The 19,826-nt window shown below is 42.6% G+C and overlaps 1 protein-coding gene across 4 annotated transcripts; it reads left to right on the forward strand.

The window, feature by feature from the left end:
* The first annotated feature begins 1,304 nt into the window (after window positions 1-1,304).
* On the forward strand, window positions 1,305-19,672 carry BZW1 (basic leucine zipper and W2 domains 1). Of its 4 annotated transcripts, none has more exons than XM_037913186.2 (12): window positions 1,305-1,357; window positions 2,777-2,850; window positions 6,638-6,814; window positions 11,787-11,881; window positions 12,231-12,296; window positions 12,658-12,793; window positions 13,186-13,295; window positions 13,724-13,894; window positions 14,600-14,746; window positions 15,858-15,996; window positions 17,165-17,287; window positions 18,184-19,672. In XM_037913186.2, exons 2-12 carry the CDS (start codon window positions 2,787-2,789, stop codon window positions 18,213-18,215), a joined length of 1,260 nt encoding a protein of 419 aa, XP_037769114.1. In that variant the 5' UTR covers window positions 1,305-1,357; window positions 2,777-2,786; the 3' UTR covers window positions 18,216-19,672. The 4 variants fall into 4 exon arrangements, with proteins under 4 accessions (XP_037769114.1, XP_037769113.1, XP_037769112.1 ...); XM_037913185.2 differs by lacking the exon at window positions 1,305-1,357 and adding an exon at window positions 1,481-1,619; XM_037913184.2 differs by lacking the exon at window positions 1,305-1,357 and adding an exon at window positions 1,483-1,615.
* Window positions 19,673-19,826: the final 154 nt, after the last annotated feature.

A 19,826-nucleotide genomic window follows, 5' to 3' on the forward strand; every position in this document is an offset into this window, starting at 1 on the left:
AATGTTATCTCTGTAATGCTTTCATATTAAGAATAAATGTGCTTGCTTAGAAAGGACTGTGTGGTACCTTAAAACTGCAGGCAACACACTGGAGAGAAAACAAAGTGCAGACACTAGCCTTTTCAATAGTCTGTTTTGCTGAGAATACCAAATTGTAGGCAGGGATCTGTGCAGCCTTAAGAATCCCTGGTCAGGAGGGAGTGAGATGTCGTTCTCCGCCAAAGAGAGATGACAGTTGGGACCACAGAATGCAAATACAGGTGCAGTTACCCTGAAACTGTGACAGGAACCATAAGGAGGAACAGCAGAAGGCAAATGTGTTCCTGAGAGCTTATCTGCAATCAAACAAATGCTATTATTTATTATTATTAATACTGTAACCATGATAAAATATCAAATACACCCTTGTTATTCACCCCTCTGGGCTTCATAGGGCAGTCTGTCTATACCACGCCTGTCCTGTTTAGATTGTAAGTCCTTTTTGTATTTTGTACAGCACTAACCATAGTGTTGGTACCTCAGAAATACATAATGCCATCATATGTAAAATATGTTTTACATTTTTGGGGGAAAAAAATCCCTTCTCCCTCTGTATTTTTTTAAACCCTGGGGAAAATTGAGAGCATCCACAAACTGAATAGTTTATATCGCAACAAAACAAATAAAAAGTCTCATTTTGCCATCTTTATCTGGAGGCAGAATACGCATCAGGCCTCAGTGGCCAAACAACGAGTGTGTTTACTGCCCAGTGCAATAAGGGTGGGAATGAACTTGCTCTTTAGAAGCCTAATGAAGGCTGAACGGATTAGGACAGCCACGTTCTCTCTCTAGCAGTGGTTCACAATTTCAGGGGGAGAATTCAGATTTTTGTCATCGGTATCATCCATCTCCACCAGGCTGGCGCTCGCAGGGTCCATCCCGGAGGCTGGACGCTCTGTAGGCGGGTTTGCGGGGGGAGGGGAACGGGGAGGGTTCAGCCCAGCTAAAATGGCACCGCTTCCAGGGCACGCGGCTCAAGGTCCTGGGCTGCTGCGCGCCGCGTGCCCAGCAGGGGGCGCTGCCTCCCCCTCCCCCGCCACTCAAAGAGTATGAGTGACGTCCCGGGAACGCAAACCGTCAACGGCCCCTTTCCGGGCAGCTGCGATGCCCCCCACCCCTCGCAATGGAGTGATCCACTTGCCTAGAGAGGGGCGGTGAGACGGTCGCCGGCCATTGACGGTAAAGCAGGAGGGAGGGGATCTGGACGCGCTCACTGACTGGGAGAGGGGAGCTAGATCCGCCTATTCTCGGCGACGGAAGGGAAGGTGCCTGTCACCTCAGGGCTGTGCGTGGCTGGGACTCCGTGGCGCCCCTCACTGTAAGTGTACGTGGGGGAGGGGCTGTGTGCTGGGGGTGTGGGCCGTGTCACGAAATGAGTGAGGTAGGTTCGTTCTCCCCTCCGGGGTGGGATGGTCTCTCCCAGCGAGTCTTTCAAGGCGAGGCGGGCCCCGCCCTTTCCTCCCTCCTCTTCTCCGCGTTGGTTCCGCTCGCAGCAGGATTTAGCCGCCGCCTGCCGTCGTCTCCGCCTGTGTAGCTTGCAGCGAGGGGTTCCTGGACGTTTTCTCTTTGCCTTAAAGTCGGTGAGGCGCGGGCCGGGCCTCCCCCGGGCACTGGGCTGGGAGGAGTGGGGGCTGGGCCGCAGCGGGGCTCCCCGGGCACTGGGACGGGATGGGCCATGGCGGCGCTAGGCCGGGGCCTGCCGGGCTGTTCCCCCCTCCCCACCCCCCTCCCGCGGCGGCCTGGCCCTGCCGGGTAACAAAGCCCCGGCCTGTGACGGGGAGGCAGCGGCGGTGAGCGCGGCCCGGCTGGAGGAGACCCCCACCCCCTTCCCGCCCCCTAGCTCTACCGGCTCCAGAGCGCCTGCAGCGGCCGCCTCCGCCCAGGGAGGCCCGGTGGGTGCTGAGCGGCCGCGGCCGAGAGGGAGGCGGGTGGGGGCTGGGAGCTCCCCAATCCCCGCTCGGGCGGTGCGGCCTGGAGGCCCGCTCCTCCCCCGGGAGCGGCCACGGGATGCTGGGCCGCCAGCTTCGCGGGAGAGCCGGGGCGGGGAGCGAGGACGGGCCTCGGGAGGCTGCTCCCGCGCCGCACGCCTCATGGCCCGATGGGTGAAGGGGTCTGGGTCCGCCGGGCTGTGACCCTGCCGTGCGGGATCGTCTCGTGTCGGCCCGGCCCGCGCGGCGCTGCCTGGTCTGAGCTCCAGGTGTCATGAATAACGCCTCACCTCTGTATAGCGCTTTTCCTTGCCTGTCACTGTGCTTTGCAACGGAGATCGAGATTATCCGTATCTTACCAATAGGGAAACTGAGGTACAGAGAGAGTGATTTGCCCAAGGTCACCTCAGACGCCAAGAAAGTTCACATTCACCCTGAGGTTATCCTTTTAAGTCTTTTAATTAGACTGACCTGTCTTTGCCATAACAGCTAGTAAATATTGCATGGCTTTAGTGAAAATGTACTGTGCTCTGTCTCCGAGTTACTTCAGTACTATAGATGTTCTTAGCCACCAGGCAGGCCCAAGAACTGGCAGTGCAGGATTTGCATTTCATATCCCTGACAGGAGCGTGGTTGTGGTAAAGTAGGGGAGGAATGCACTCTAAGCCTTCAGCCCTTCTCAAAAAATAATTTCTTTTTAAAGTGTGGTCTCCTTTCACAAGCAGATGTGTACAGTAGCTGATACACATGCTTAGAGTTAAATCATCTGCCTATTAAGGATATGTTGAAGAACTTTTCTTTTTTCACAGGGTGTCTTTTATGAATAATCAAAAGCAGCAGAAGCCAACGCTATCAGGCCAGCGTTTTAAAACTAGAAAAAGAGGTAAATATTAACCATTTTTTGTGTGTTGCTCATGGTCGACTCTGTATAGAAGACCTGTCGGCATGTGCTGTGCAAGAGAATGAATACACACAAGCTTATTAGTACATTGTGTCTAGCCCAGAGGTCCCCAAACTGGGGTGCATCCCTAACGGGCTATAGAGGAACATCTGGGGCCAGCCCCCACATGGGGCGGGGAAGGAGTGCCCCCCAGCTCTGCTCTGGTCCTGTATCCCCGGCACCTGTACCCAGCCCTGGTGCAACTTTGCTCTTGGCCCCATGCCAGCCCCCAGCCCAGGGGGGAGGCTGGGAGTGGAGTTGCACCTGGCCACAGGCCTAGCTGCTGGCCTCCACTGCAGCCTGCCTGCAGCTCTGCTCTTGCCTCAGCCACTGGCTGTGGCTCCAGACCCACCTCCTGTGCCCTTGGTCCCCTGTCCACTTCCCATCTCTTCTTCCCCCCCCCCCCCCCCCCAAAGCAGTGGCCCTGCTCCCAGTGGGGGGGGGGGGGGTGGAGAGTGTAGGGGGCGTGACTCTCAAAAGTGTGGGGACCACTGGTCTAGCCTTTCAAGAATTTGTTTAGGTAGGTATCTGTAAATAAAGATCTATTAACTTAAACATGAAGTACATTTTTTACCATAATTATACTTTCAGTGTAGGCTAATTCATTTTAAATGTGCCTTGCACCATAAAAAACATCTTAAATTCTGATTATGCTCCTTTCCAAACAATAACTAATGTAGAACACCTTCAACCAGTGTGAAAGTTTGTCAGTAATAAAGAGCCTAAATGAGGCTGTCATTAGATTTATGGGAAAACTCAGGCTTCTTCAAGGGGTGTGAGTGGGAGCTGATGGGCTCTTCTAGGGTCTAATTTCAGTCTGTGAAGGCAACTTTACTTCCTCTTTCTGTAACTAGATTAGTTAATGAGAACAAATATTCTAGCTGTTGAGGAAACAATAAAAGTGGAGATATAGTTAAAAGGCTAGAGTGGAATGGTGGAGTCATTGGTAATTGGAGAGTGGTGTGGCTAATAAGTAGCTGGAAGAAAACTGCCATTCTCTTTAAGAGGGAAATGGATGCTGTTATAAGTTAGGGGTCTAGGCTTGCTGTAATCTAGACATTTCTTGAAGGTGGGGAGGGTTCTAACCTTCTCTAGAAGGCTGGCTAGCTCACATTTTTCAGTTCTCTAATTTCTCATTCTAACTGTAGTGACTATGAAAGCATATGATTAGCTTTGATTGGTGTATGAATTTACCTGATTGTCTCAAGTAGAAGGAAATAAGGAATTAAATAGTCTGCAATAATAAGAGGTTCATCAAAGTAAAACACACTGAAGATAGGATTCATGCTTATCTCAAAGTACAGAAAATCTGTTTCTCTGGTTCAGTGTTTCATCCAGTGGCACATCTGATTTTGAAGTGGAAGAGTAGGGTTTAGTTTGGTTTTGCATATGAAACATTTCGAATTTAATTGTCTTCAGAATATTGCTTCAGTCTAAGTCTGTATTCCCTAAGTCTGTATTCCCTTTCAGTGACTTTGCTACCTCTGTTAGTCTTGTAAAGATGGCTGTTCAAAAAAGATTGCCCCCATTTCTCAGGATGTCTTTACTATGGAGACTATAATTGCATAGCTATGTTGGTGTAGCTGTGTTGGCACAATCCCATAGCATAGATGCAGGTTTTTCCACGGGTGCAGGGAACACCACCTCCCCAAAGTTTCTCCTACCTTGATGGAATCACTGTTCAGTTGTCATAGTTAAGTTGGCATAGCTATGTCAGTCGGGTGTGAAATGGCTCAACAGCTGGCAAAACAATGGAAGGAAGCATTTGGGAGGACTTGATGGACTTAAGGTTTCCATCACTGTCTCAGTAGGAATCTCCTACCTAGTTGACAAATGACAGCTCCTTCAAGGACAGCCCTGAAAGAATGATTGAGAGAAGCTGTAGAACCTTCCCTTTCTGTTGCTTAGGCTTTTTCTTCACTACCAAAAAAAGTGAGGTGTTATGTTAAGAGCACTCTATTTTGGAAGTGAAGACAGGGCATAGCAAGCATGACTGATCCCAAATACAAAATTTACAGGTTCTGTCCAGAAGAGAGAGAGGCTGAAACATGGCTAATGGAATGTGATTCTGAATCATTTTTTTTAGCATTTCCTATTTAAGACTCAGGTTTTTGTCCTAAATCTGTCTGCTCACAAAGTTCTGACACAATTCATTGTTTTCACACTCTTCCATGGCTTTGAAGCAAACCTCAGAGCAGGACAGTTGCATTCAGAATCCGTTCTGGTTAAGAACTAGACTTCAGTCCTTTCATCTGAGCACCGTGCAAATAGTTTTCAACTGGTTTAGCTGAAACTTGATAACAGGCAAAATGCTGAAACGCAAACGCTTTTTGATGCTTCTATTACAAGAGAGTGGTAGGCCTAACTAGTTAGTGACTAGTTCAGAAAGCATTAATGTTGGTTTAAGTAATGGTAAATATTGGTTAGCCTCATTAGTGACTTGCACTTCTAATTTAAATGAGAAATGCCCAGACTCGTGTTGGATGATGTCTGGATTTGAAGTCCTAGCATCAGCAGCAGGGAGGGGGACTGCAGCCTAGCTTTGCCTAGGTCAGGTTGCTTGGAGAAGTGCTGAGACCTCCCTTCGCAGCAGGAACTCAGGCAGGGGCTCCCCCATGACCTGCTGCCCATATTGGAGGTACCTGGCCACAGGGCCACCTACTCTGCTGTCTCTGGCATGGCCTGGGAGGTGGTGGCTGCTGGGTCTTAGTTCAAGCTAGCCAAGGAGGGGCTTGGGCCTCTGAATGCCTTGGGGCGAGGAGATTGCAGTGGCATTTTTATATAATAATTAATAACAAAAATATGAGCTGTCATGGTAAGGCCGTGTCTGTTACCACTTATGTCTGCAAAACATACTTCATTTGGCGGTGTGAAAACACCCCTCCCCATGAGCGACATAAATTTCGCCAGCATAAGTGGTGGTGTGCACAGCACTGTGTTGGCAGGAAAGCTTGTCCTGCCGATGTAGCTATTGCTGCTCATTGGGGTAGTTTAATTATGTCGCTGGGAGAAAGCTCTCCGGTTCTTACAGCGGCACAGCTGCATCAGTACAGCTGTGCCACTGCAAGGTCTCAAGTGTAGCCATAGTCTTGGTAATCTGAGACTTTTTACAAAATTTAGTGTGACTGCTCCATCACTCTTGATATTTTTTTGATCTTCAGCCCTAGCATAATCTGGCTCTCACTCTCTTGATGCAGAGACAGTAAAATGGGCAAAACTTGATATTGTTGCAAAACTTAGCAGGAAGAAATGACTGGGAAAACAGGCACGGATTAGAATGCAATATGTGTAGTTTTAAGTATTGGTGCTTCTTGGCTTAAGCGGAGAAGACATTTGGAGTCAAAATCTTGTAACTTCTAAGTGAACAGTTAATTTGTTCAAGGCTAAACATAGTTGCATATTCTCACTGAAGTGATCAAAAAGATCAATGGTGGCTATTGCTGCAGCTATTGCAGTTGATAACTGACACGTTCAGGTCAAATGGCTAATGCTAAACTCATATGTATTTGTATTAAACTAATGGCAAAGTAACAGTCAGCACTGCCTATTTCTGGCTTCCCTGGGAAACTCAAACACTTTTGAAACTGTTAACAGTTTCCTTACTGAATGAATTCCTGAAGTTGGAAGATGCTGATAAAGATAATACTGTCACTTTCTGTAAATTAAAGTGAGATTGAGCTCCTGTAACTAGTAGGTTTAGCAAATACCAATGCTTTCTCTTTTATTGCAGATGAAAAAGAGAGGTTTGACCCTACTCAGTTTCAGGACTGTATTATTCAAGGTCTAACTGAAACTGGCAGTGACTTGGAAGCAGTAGCAAAATTTCTTGATGCTTCTGGAGCAAAACTTGACTATCGCCGCTATGCAGAGACACTCTTTGACATTCTGGTGGCTGGTGGCATGCTGGGTAAGTATCTAGCTAAACTTTTAAATATGGCTGCTTTGATAGAACACATCATTCTCTCATTTGGACTCAAATGACACTTGCACATATGCTTAAATGTAGGTTATTGATCTACTTTGTCACCCAAGTTTAAAAATGGATGCTATTTATTTGGATTGCCTCAAACCTTTGTGGTACATAGATTATGCTGTAACAGAGCATTAATTTCTGCTACATTGGATTGGGGTGGCTGCTTGCACTGCAGCACAAATGGCTCACTTTTTAAATCTTATATCCTTGAACACAATGAGAATCGCTAATTGTATTATAGTATCTCGTCTTATGATGGTTACCTGCTCAGGGATGGAAGAGCTCTTGTGATGGGTTTGGGCACAGAGATCCCCTTGGGACTGTCACCTGATGTGCTGAAGTTACCTCTGAGCCCATTTTCCACTGCCAGCTTGGGACTCCAGAACCCTGCCTTGTTCAGCCAGACACACTAGCCTGCTGCAACACAGACCCAGGTCTGGTCCATGCCCCCAAAGCAGCAGACTTTAACTAAAAACTGCTCAGCAAGTCCCCTATCTTCAGCACACAGACTCCCAGTTCTCAATGGGATCTAAACCCCAAATCCATTTTACTCTGTATAGAGCTTGTACATGGTAAACTCAAATTGTCCACCCTCTAACACTGATAGCAAGATATGCACAGCTGTTTGCTCCCCCAGAGGTTAACTTCACTTACTCTGGGTTTACTAATAAAACAAAAGTGATTTTTATGAAGTATAAAAAGTAGGATTTAAGTGGTTTCAAGTTATAGCAGACAGAACGAAGTAAGTTACCAAGCAAAATAAAACAAAACACGCAAGTCTAGGCCAAATACATTTAAGAAATTGAATTGGTAAATCTCACCCTCAAATACGTTCCAATAAGTGTCTTTCACAAACTAGACTCCTTAATCTGGACCCAATTCTTTCCCCAGTACAGTTCTTGTTAGTTCCAGCTCAGGTGGTAATTAGGGGATTTCTCATGACTGCAGCCCCCTTTGTTCTGTTCCACCCGCTTTTTATGGCTTTGGCACAAGGCGTGAATCCTTTGTCTTTCTGGGTCCCCACCCCTCCTTCTAAATGGGTTTAAGATGGATTCCAGTACCAGGTGACATGGTCACATGTCCTGTGAGACCCCCAAGCCTCTTTCTTTCTGGCCTGACTTACATGAACACAGGAAGGCTTACAAGTAAACAGCCATTTACAACCAATTGCCCTGGTTAATGGGAGCCATCAAGATTCTAAACTACCATTAATGGCCCACACTTTGCATAGTTACAATAGGACTTCAGACTAATACGTCATATTTCTAGCTTCAGATACAAGAATGATACATTCATACAAGTAGGATGAACATATTCAGTAGATTATAAGCTTTGTAATGATCCCTTACAAAAGACGTTTTGCATAAAGCATATTCCAGTTACGTTATATTCACTTATAAACATATTTCCATAAAACATATGGAGTGTAATGCCACAGCTCTCATAACTGATGGCTTTCTATTTTCAATTATTTTTTTCCATTGTTGCTTCCTCTCGGCCTTTATTGCCTACTACTTGCCACAGCACCAAAGCTTGGGGCTCTTGCTTCAGCTTTAAGCTGTCACTGTTCTGATAGGCTTCCAAACAGGACCTCAGCATCCAGTACTGGCAGACCAGCAGCAACACTTCTTCGTAATGCAATATCAAGTTTCATCTGCTAAATCATCTCCATTTAATTATGGATACTGCAGCAGCTATTATTCCCTCAACAGTAAACTGCGCTTCTCGCTTCAAGTGACTTAACAAGACTTCTGATATGCTGCATCTAGGTCCCCTGTTCTTGCTACTGTAGAAGCGATGTATGGCAGTGGGTTTGGGAAATATTTACAGCAGGATTTGAGAAGAATGTTTATCTGCTGTTTTGTACAATCTTTAATTCCATTGGGTTAGGGATGTTACCTACTGTGAGGGGACACCGCCTTAAATGATTGACCTTGAACTCTTCAAAGCTTAAATGTTCTTCCATTCTAAATTTTGTGCATAATTTGGCAAGCTTGTCTTCTGTGTTATAACCTTAAAAAGGTGCATCTTCAACAGTGAGTAACTTTTTACAAAAAGTAGAACTTGGATCATGCAGCATGTGCTTACTGTGATAAAGCTTTCAAAGGGTCGATTAACTTTAAATGGCCACTAACAATGGTATTGAAAATTTACTTGCATTTCTTTAGCACACTTGTGAAGAGCCTAAAGCACTGTACTAATACTAAACCACAGAACACTAGTGAGAGGCTTGTAAAGTTCCATATCAGGGAATTAAAGCAAATAGGCTGAGTGGCTTTCGTAAGGTCCCATAGTACATTAGTGACTGAGTCAATAGAACCAAAGGGTCCTGACTTATCCAACAAACTACTTCACTGTAGAAAGCACTTCTTATAGTAGTATCCACCATGTGCTAAGCACTCTCCAGATAAGAATGAACTGTCCTTGCCTCAAGGAGCCCATAACCTATGGATAGACACCTACAGATGTTTACTGCTTGTCAGGTGGATTTGATGTTTGTGGAAGTGAATCTTCAAGAGACTTTGGGCTAACTTACAAAGCCCCCAGACCATGCACAGAGAGCAATATGGAAGGAAAAGCTTGTTGTGGTAAGCTGACAAATGGGCATTTGTCAAGGTTCCCACTCTTAAAACTGGGAAGAGGGCAGAAGGAGATATGAGTTTGGATAAATTAGGAGGGAAAAAATTATATAGGACTTTAATTACAATTCATGATGCCTGAGTTTGATGTGGTAATAGATGGGGAACCAAGTGGAGTAAAATAATCAAAATGAAGGGCAAGGAAGAGGACTCTTGCTCCTGTATTTTGTATAGGTTGGAAGAGGGTAGTGTGTGCTCTATGGATTCCAGAGAGGAGGATGTTGCCGTATTTGAGACAGGAGAAGGCCCTGAATGAGAAATTTAGTGATGGATATGAAAAGATGTATGAGTTTTGAAAACTCTGAGTGGGAAGAAGTATCAGGATTTGTTTGAGTGGGCAGGGAGGTGTCAGAATAACTTCCACTCAGGCCTTCAACCTGGTAGGGAGGATGGCTGTTTTAACAGTGAGGTGTAGAGGTCTTGGGAGGGAAGATAAGAGTATCCTATCCATTCAAATAGGATGTGTTTCTGAAGTCTTGCTCTTATCAGATTACCACCTTTTGGGAAACCTCAATCCATAGAGTCTTCAGATATGGATGATGAAACAGATATTGTAAAGCGTCTTGTAATTCTTTATTAAAAGAAATCAATTACTGTTTCCTTTGTAGCATCCGCGAACGTTAGAAAAACTTTAACTTGTATTTCCACTGCTGGCTCTGCCAGAGGATAAGAGCTCTCTTCCCACATGGAGTGGTACCATTTTAAGTTCTTGGATGTTGTGTATTATAACCACTGACTTGACTATTGAATTCAATAATCTAATACCTGATTAGCACCTTCCATATCTGAACTCCAGTGATGGCTTCTTTGCTTTTTCATTCTAGAAATGTCACACATGACATCCCTAACACACTGCTGTGATGACCTGAGGGCTTGGCTACACTTACATTTTATAGCACTCTAACTTGCTGGCTCAGGGGTGTGGAAAAATCACCCTGAGTGCAGCAAGTCAGAGCACTTTAAAGTGCTTGTGTAAACAGGCTCTGAGCACTGGGAGCTGCACTCCCAGCGCTTGGAGCTAATCCCCCTGTGGAGGTGGATTACCAGGAGTGCTGGGAGAGCATTATGGGATTACCATACTCACACTTCAAAGCACTGCTGCGGGAGCACTCCCGCAACAGCGCTTTGAAGTTTCCAGTGTAGCCATGCCCAAAATTTCTACTGTAGATCAGGCCTCTGTCATCTTAAAGCAACAGGACTTTGTGTTGCGTTTAACCAGAAGTCCTGCTGTATAACAAATGAATTAACAGACCAGTCTTGATGTTGCATCTTACAAAGACTCCGTTCTAAATCAAAACGGACTTTTACCCCACTTGACCTGTCCTTGAGTACTTTTGATTGGCCTCTAACAAATCTGGTGTGAAGATCTAGGGTGGGATGTCTCAAAATTGCTCTCAGTTGGCCTAACTCCCTGCCCTGGAATCAGCAGGAAGACTCCCATTGACTATCTAGAAGCAGTTGTACTAATGCTTTTGAAAATCCAATCTTAAATGTTACAAATGACTCATGCATAGAAGTGGATATTTTGCTGTGGGATGGAGCCATGGTTGTCTGTTTTTTTGCTTAGCACACTGTTAGAAACTTTCTCCTTTGACTTTATTGAGGTTAGGCTTTAAAAGAACCTTCCAACACTAAACTGTGGTGATTTAATTTCTGAGCCATTCAAAACTTTGTGTGTACATGCAACTCTACAACAGTTATGCTGTGCTTCCAGGGCTGGGTCACTCAATTTAAAAAAAAAAAAAAAAAAATTAAAAATAACTGTTAATCATGTCTAAGTGACTTTAGATGCTATATTTAGGATTAAACAAATTTACTCTTGTAGCTGCAGTTGGAAGGAAAACTTTCATGATCTGTTGGGTCATGGGTTTTTTGGACAAACTAATCAATGTCAATGTATTATGGCTCTCATAATACCAAATACGTATAGTGTCTTAAGCTCTTCTGTTGTGCAGAATATCAAATGAGAGTTATCGGTCTATTTGGTACATCTTGACTTACGTTTCAATGCAACAATAGCAGATGACCAAGTAAAATTGTCTGCAGGCTTATATTTAGTTCAGTGGTGTAGTCGCCACTGATCTTCAGTAAGGGAGAGCTGTAAGATTCAGCATTGTACAAGACTAAACTTACAGCAGTTCAAAGGGTCACATTTTACTGATTCTTTGCATATATAAGCAAAAGTGTAATTCTTGGTGATCAAAAAAAATGTATTAAATTAAAATGGTATTTCATTTTTAAAGTATTAACACTAAAACTTCTTCTAGCCCCAGGTGGTACTCTGGCAGATGACCTGATGCGTACAGATGTCTGTGTATTTGCAGCACAAGAAGATCTAGAAACCATGCAAGCATTTGCTCAGGTGAGTCCTGAGTGTACACTTGAACTTGACTGAATCTCACCTTTATGTACAATGGTTGATAACTAGCTGTCATGTTTAGCATTGCTGTGGAATAACTGTCTCCAAAAACTGGTCTTGGTGTTTAGATAAAAGTTTAGGTTTTTTATTTGATTTTTGGAAGCCTCTCAGAAAATGGCCTTAGACATGCAGCATAAAAAAAACTGTTAACTCTGTAGGGTGGCAAACTATCACTGGTACAAAAACGCCACAGACTTGTTAATCCAAACAAATGTTCAACAAAGCGGTTTGAAACTCATTCCATTTGGACTCTAAACAAGGCAAAAACTAATGTACTAATTCTGTCTTCTAGGTTTTTAACAAGCTAATCAGGCGTTACAAATACCTGGAAAAAGGCTTTGAAGATGAAGTCAAAAAGGTATTTAACAGGCTTCAGATAACAGCAAAAAACCCTGTGGCTAAGCTTCAAGATGACCCCACACTCTAAAAGGAAGAGTGCTGTGACTAAATCTTCACTTACTAGAATAAATTTCCTTATCTTAGTGTGGCATTTGATTATATAAATGACAACTAATTTAGTGTGGGATTAAACTTCTGTCAGGGTAACATTCTACTCCTGGTGTGATCTTGTATTTCTGCCCATCACAAGCTACCATGATCGCCAGGAGCAAGCCTCTGTATCTTAACCTTTGGTTCAGGGAGGCACTGACTACACCAGGGATATTTAAAAACTTTGTGGCTTCATTTTGGAAGGATTACCATTAGTCTTTCTATTGCAGCTGCTGCTGTTCCTAAAAGGTTTTTCAGAGTCTGAGCGGAACAAACTGGCCATGTTGACAGGTATCCTCTTGGCCAATGGGACACTTAATGCATCAATTCTCAACAGCCTCTACAATGAGAATTTGGTTAAAGAAGGTAACTACTAGTATTAAACAATTCCTTTGGGTGGTGAAGGGTATTGGGAGCAGGGACCAAGAGGCCTTAGTGTGACCGATTAAACCAAAGCTAAAATTTGACATAGATGTGAACTGTGGCAGCCACACTCTCTGCTGCATTACAGTGAGTCTTCTCCAGTGACACAATCTGTTGGCCTAACTAGTTTTGAAGCGAAATTTAATTGGCAGTCTTCTACCTCTCTTCCACCGGCATACACACACCTGTGTGAAGGTTTGTCACAGTTCAGGTAGCTGATTATATTATGGAATTGAAGACCCCACAGGATGGGGAGAACCATTAACATTGCAAGCAAGTTCCTCTTCCTTTCATACTGAACTATTAACAGTAACTTTCTAACTCCTGTTGTGCAGGTGTTTCTGCAGCTTTTGCAGTAAAGCTGTTCAAATCATGGATCAATGAGAAAGATATTAACGCAGTGGCTGCTAGCCTTCGTAAAGTCAACATGGACAACAGACTGATGGTGAGTAGTCAAATGGATGACCTGAACGCTGTTACCTGTCCTTACTCTTGCAGATACCTGTCCACTTGGCCTATCTGAATTACTAAAACTGGTATGCAGTGTTGTAGTTGTGTTGGTCCCAGGATATTAGAGACTAGGTGGATGAGGTAATCTTTTACTGGACAGACCTTTTGTAGGTGGGAGAGAAGCTTACACAGAGCTCTTCAGGTCACCTGAAGAGCTCTGTGTAAGGTTGAAAGCTTGTCTCTCACCAGCAGAAGTTAGTCTAATTAAAAGATATTACCTCACCCACTTTGTCTCTCTAAAGCAAACTTGGCAACCCTAGGACTTAAATGTGTCCCAATATGAAATGCAGGAACTAATAACTTCCTATGCATGGGAGTCAATGTAAACGTTGGAGTTTATTTTATATATACATATATTTTTAGGAACTCTTTCCAGCCAACAAACAAAGCCTTGAACACTTTACAAAGTATTTCACTGATGCAGGATTAAAAGAACTTTCAGAATATGTTCGGAACCAACAAACCATAGGAGCTCGTAAAGAGCTGCAGAAAGAACTTCAAGAGCAGATGTCACGTGGAGATCCATTTAAGGATGTAAGTATACATATATTTAAACCAGATACAAAAAAGTGAACTTCACAAAAAATGTCAAGAAACTTTTGAGTAGTTTATTCCACAAAGAATAACTCACCATTACTTGGATCTTCGCTTCCTGGAATCTTAGAACTGAGATTCTTATTAATAGAGTGAAGGGAAAGGAGTCAATTCACAGAACTGTTTACTGGGCTGTATCTAGTACCTGAGTGAGAAACTTGGCTGCTGTTGGAAGACTAAACCTGTAATGCATCTGTATGTCTTAACCACCTGTCTGTCCTCTTTAGAAGACAGAACTCATGGGCACTCTGAATTTGGAGTGGTGGCAGGAGGAGTATTCATTAGATGAAGATGACTCTAGGTGTCACTACTTAAACATTAAGCTGCTAAATTGAAGTAGAAAGTCTTGGTGTTAGTGTCCTCACTCTTCCCACCAGCTCAAAAAACTGATCTTCTTGGTCTCAAACATTTACTGGTGACTTGCATTTAATCTTCTAAACTAATGGTGCAGTACCTGGTATTTGCATTGTAAAATGTAAAACTTATCCCTGCTTCTTGACCTATGACTGAACTGCTAGTCTCTAAGGCAATTCAGACCTTTGAAAGGGACTGTGGAAGTGAAATCTAAATATTCTGATTATAAGCCACAGAGGAAGCTGTTTAAGCAGTAGCTTTCACACTAACATTAACTCACTGACTTTGCAGATAATCTTGTATGTCAAGGAGGAGATGAAGAAAAATAACATCTCAGAACAGACTGTGATAGGCATAGTCTGGTCTAGTGTAATGAGCACTGTGGAATGGAACAAAAAAGAGGAGTTGGTAGCAGAACAAGCCATCAAGCACCTGAAGGTATTTGCTGTAGCTCTGAATAACTAAACTTACTATAAAGACAATTATGGTCTTATCCCATTTTTTCCCCCGACCTAATTATACCATAAAATTCCTGGAGTTGGTCACAAGTGTGAGTATAATGCACCCATTTCCAAGTAGAACTGCATCCACACGAAGGGGGGAGATAAAGTAATTCTACTTTCTGTAGTAGACAAAGCCTAACTCTGTACATCACCTAGCAAAATGGGGACTCAATCTTGCTTGATGACTCCAGATGCTCTAGTAATACAAATGAGATGCTATTCAATGGAGGAAAAGATTGTTCCCACAGGTAACTAGTTTGTATTAAAACACTAGTGTGGATTTCAGACACATTCTTAAATATGCAGCACTTCATTGTTGGACTCAAAGGGTTACTGTCATCCAGTAAATCTTGATAAAAGTCCATTTCACCTCAAACTGAAACGTTTCCATCAGTAGTAATCTACACTTACAAAGAAAGTTTGAGGTCTTAGTCTGATTTAAGATTTACTTTGTATGTTTTGATGTGATGTTGATAACTTGTGCCTTAATGGTTTATGACAAATTCAAAAATTAAAGCTTTAAGTAATTCTGACCCCCCATACTTACCACTATTGATCTTATATTGACAAACAGCTTAAAAATCAGTATACCTGTTGAAATTATATTTAAAAAAATTGAATTCTGCCAAGCCAGTAGATGTATTGCACCTTACTTAATCAGATAAATTTTTATGCATATAACCAACAAGTTTCTTGTGTAAATTGCAACTTCTTTCAGAAAATTCAAAACTGTGTAAATGGCAAAAATAGCAAGTTTCTGTGTTTGCAGGGAGTTAATTTTACAGTTAAACCTAGACAGTATCAAGGATGGAATGAATCCTTAATTTTAAGTAATGTTACTTGTAAAACTCATTCTCCTTGACATTGACTAAGGTAACCTTTTTTAATTTTCATTAATATTTTTGTATTAAAGACCCTTTCTCTAAGGGGGTAGGGGGAATCTAGTTTAAATCAGTTTGGAGGTATTTTCACAATGTCTGTGCCCTCTGAAATAGCGATTTACACAGGGCTGGAAATATATATCTAATCTCTTGTATTCTTTACAGCAATACAGCCCTCTGCTTGCTGCCTTTACTACCCAAGGTCAGTCTGAACTGACGCTGTTACTGAAGATTCAGGAGTACTGTTATGACAACATTCACTTCATGAAAGCCTTCCAGAAAATAGTGGTGCTCTTTTATAAAGGTAACTAAAGCTTTAAGGCTGCAGAATGTAACTGTTTGCAAAGACTTCAGCTCTTAAGTCAGAGCTCTGAAAAGCTAATTTCTGACCTGTGGCAAATGAAATTGTCAAGATTCTCTGCAGTCAGTTAATTGGTAGCTGAAATTCTGGTGCTTGCATGCCCATCTGTACAAACCACCATCCTTTGTCATTTTGAGGTAAATTGCTAAACCGCAGTGATGAGCAAGGGCCTCTATCTCTAATGAGTTAGCATGGAGTTTTAATGTCAGCTGCTAATCTTTGGCTGGAGTCTAGTAGCCATGGTGCATTCTTGCCCTATCAGATCAGTCTAGCTTCTATACTGAGAACTTGCATTTTAAGGCTTTCCATCTATTAATAGCAAAAACATATATTGGCATATGGGGAAAAGAAATGTGAGCCAGTTTTCTGGCAAGAGCTGTACAGATTAGCCAGACAGAACCTCTTCTGGTTTCTGTACTGCTTACAAGCTTCACCACCTGTCTCTTTCCATAAGTTTGCTCACTCTGCATGGAGACAAAATGGTTTTCTGCTTCATCTCTGCCATATGGCTGCATGATGGCACTCCAGGGACAGGGCTGTTACAGGTCTTTCTTAAGGAGCACATATGGAGTACAAACTGTCTACTTTCTGGGAGTAGATATTAAACAGAGGTAGGATATGGTGTCAGTTCCTTTTGTGGGAACTTAACTATTTCCTGACTTTAAAGCAGTCTCCTCTGAGAGTAGAACTTAAATGCAATTTTCACTAAATACAAATCTTGAAACTTGTCTCTAATATAGCATCAAGTTGTTAGCATGACATACAAGAGAAACTGACTAGTCACATGACTGTCAAATACAGACTTCACTCCTCTCCTACTGCATCTCTTTCAGAAACAAATTGTCCTGTCACCTTTATTGTTAACAAATGGTGACTTTGGTGTATGCCATAGACCTGCATGTCAAACTCTACAAATGGGTACTCAGTTTAAACAATCTTGTTCCTAGTAGTGTGTGGAATGGGAAGCCTTAAGGGAATGAGTATATGGGGGTGGCGGTGAAGGGTGACCACATGTGCCGTGGCTGGGAGAACCTAGTAAGCAAGCCCTCAAAGCAGTATGTTGGCACAGACTACTTCCACAGTAACCCTGCCTTGGCATGTCTTAAAACAGCTGAAGTTCTGAGTGAGGAACCCATCTTGAAATGGTATAAAGATGCACATCTTGCAAAAGGAAAGAGTGTTTTTCTGGAACAAATGAAAAAGTTTGTGGAATGGCTCAAGAATGCTGAAGAAGGTAACTAAATGATTACTGTGAAATTTTAGCTTGAAGTTAAACCACCAGAATGGGTTTTGTAGTGGCTTTTTTTTAAAGGAACACTAAAATCCCTGGTATAGCTAGCCCCAATCTCCTCTTGTACTCTTGTCTGCACCAAGGTAAAGTCTCCCTGTGTAGTCACTCTGCCTCCTGCCAGCATAATTATGGCTCTATTGTGAGGAGAGCATCTCCTGCTGACATAATGCTGTTCACACAAGTGCTTTTGTTGGTGAAACTTGGTCAGAGGGTTTTTTCTCCCCACACACCTGACAAAAGTGCTAGTGTAGACACAACCTGTGGGATAGAAGTTCCTTAATGATAGGCTCTTAACCAAGCAGCGTAGACAAAGAGGGAGTCTCTTACTAAGCTTTGTTCTTCCTGTTTGCGTTCCAACTTGGATTGGATGTAAGCAACAGAATCTGACCCTGAACCTGTGTAAAACTTCCACAACATGGTGGCTGTTTTGAAACTGCCATTTAAAAGTTCAGATGCCATAAATTAAATGGCCTAGTCTCATTAGCCTACTAAGGCAGCCACTGTTTACTGACTAGGCTGAAGACTTATCTAGTGAGTTAATTGTGGGCTCCTCTAGATGAATGTCAGGTCACGTTAATGCTATGTTCAAAACCTCCTTGTACTGCACTTAAATTTACCAGAATCTTGCTGATTTGTGTAATCTTTAGACAGTCATTTATGTATGATTCCCAGAAGCATTGTTGACACTTACTGTAGTATCACATACCCTTTTGAAATGCAAAATAGTGTTTTTTAGGCTGAGCTGGCAGTATCCATTAGGTTTGTTTTGAAAGGAGTTAAAGTGTTCACATTTATGTTGCATAGTCCCATCTCCTAATAATTAAATTCTTTCTTTTCAGAGTCTGAGTCAGAAACTGAAGAGGGTGACTGACTTGTGAAACTGTGTCCTCAGTAAAGCAAACAGGAGCTGTAGATAAATGTCATGTCTTGTGTGTCTTTTTTGGTTCTTACATCCTACCTCCCTGTATCAAGCATGATACAAGGGCTCTCATGGCAAATTTATTTTAACTGTTTTTCTATAGTTATTGAAGATACTGGTTTTAGTTTTTAAAACCATGTTTTAAGTAGCTTACAGGAGCTATAGATTTGACTCTAACATTGCATTAGTCCTTTCAGTTATGTTTCTACCTCCTGTATTTTCTACTGTAATAATGTAACTAAGGCCTTCCACAACCACAAATCATTTTATCTTGGGTTTTCTATATAAACATTTACAAAGTAGTCATAATTTGGTAAATGAGATTTGTTATGGAAATTGTTTGCAAATTAAACTACGTGTCTCACCTCCAAAAGGCCATGGGGGACAGGTGATTTGGCATGAAACTTGAGAAATTGTACTAACTGGTATGGAAATAGCTTCTCTATGTAAGTCTCTTGACTTCACAAGCACTGGCTTATGCAGGTATGTTCTTCAAAGTAATACTCTAAATATGTATTGGCTAGACTTTTATATGGGGGGGCTGCCAAAAATACCTAAGAACTTAAATTTGTTTCTGTACAACTTCTAGATCCCTAGTTTTGCCATTCAAGTGGAAGACAGCTCTCATACACCTGACCCTGGCTGGCAAGATTCTGTAGTCAAACTTTTCTCCTGCAAGCAAAGCAAGCAGGCATTCTGAGCCTACTGGCTGTCACATGCCTGTTTCATGTATGTTTCCAAAGACCTATTAAACTTGCCCTTGAAAGTTTTAATGCCATGTACTCTTATTGGTTATGGATCACTAGAACTCATGCTCTAAAACTGCATAATTAACATCTCCAATAGCAAAGGGGGAGACCAAAAAGTCAAAGTGTGGCTGCAGTTATAATTTTCTACTAAAGGCAAACTACTGTTCAGTGGTACTGGGTCATAGTTTTAACTTGCATACTGCTCAGGGTCCCACTGCTAATTTCTGCTTCACCTCAAACCAAACCCTTTCCCCTACCCCTCATCACTGAGTTTCTATAGTGTTAAATGCATGGTCATTAGAAGGTAGGATTAAGACATACTGTGCACATGCATCTTGTGGCAATAGGCTTACTAATGCTACCAGTTTTCAAAAACCCAGCTATGCTAAACACTGAAATGTCTGGATTCTTAATGGCATCACTTTCTCAGGACATCCTTGTTGAATCAAGAATAGAGAGACCTTTGGAGCCATGTTGTCAGAACCTAATGAAAAGAATATTATTTCCCCTTGTGAGTGAAGTACTTGTTAAATGAGTGATCTTGGTAGAACTTTGGTGCACAGATGTATTCAATAGGTTTCTACTGTAGTGATCTGCTTCCTTTGTAACTTGTCTTCTAAAGATTTTTTTAAATAAAGTCCATCCTTCAGTTTTGCCAAATCAAAGTTAACTTGTGCTATATGGTATAAACCTTCCTGAGTTTTACAAATTCAGTATACTCTTCTGAACCAGATTTCAGGAAATTTTCCCACCTTTTCCCTCTAAAATAGTTACTAGAGGTACAGCTTCCTCAGCATAAACTAGCTTAAAATAC

The sequence above is a fragment of the Chelonia mydas genome, chromosome 11, assembly GCF_015237465.2.
Source record: "Chelonia mydas isolate rCheMyd1 chromosome 11, rCheMyd1.pri.v2, whole genome shotgun sequence".
Taxonomy (NCBI): domain Eukaryota; kingdom Metazoa; phylum Chordata; order Testudines; family Cheloniidae; genus Chelonia; species Chelonia mydas.

Excerpts from the sequence above, each read along its gene's own strand:
- BZW1 (XM_037913186.2), top strand. The coding sequence starts at position 2,787 with ATGAATAATCAAAAGCAGCAGAAGCCAACGCTATCAGGCCAGCGTTTT. Across the intron at positions 14,747-15,857 it reads AAGCCATCAAGCACCTGAAG|CAATACAGCCCTCTGCTTGC; the intron begins GTATTTGCTGTA and ends TATTCTTTACAG. Across the intron at positions 15,997-17,164 it reads AGTGGTGCTCTTTTATAAAG|CTGAAGTTCTGAGTGAGGAA; the intron begins GTAACTAAAGCT and ends GTCTTAAAACAG.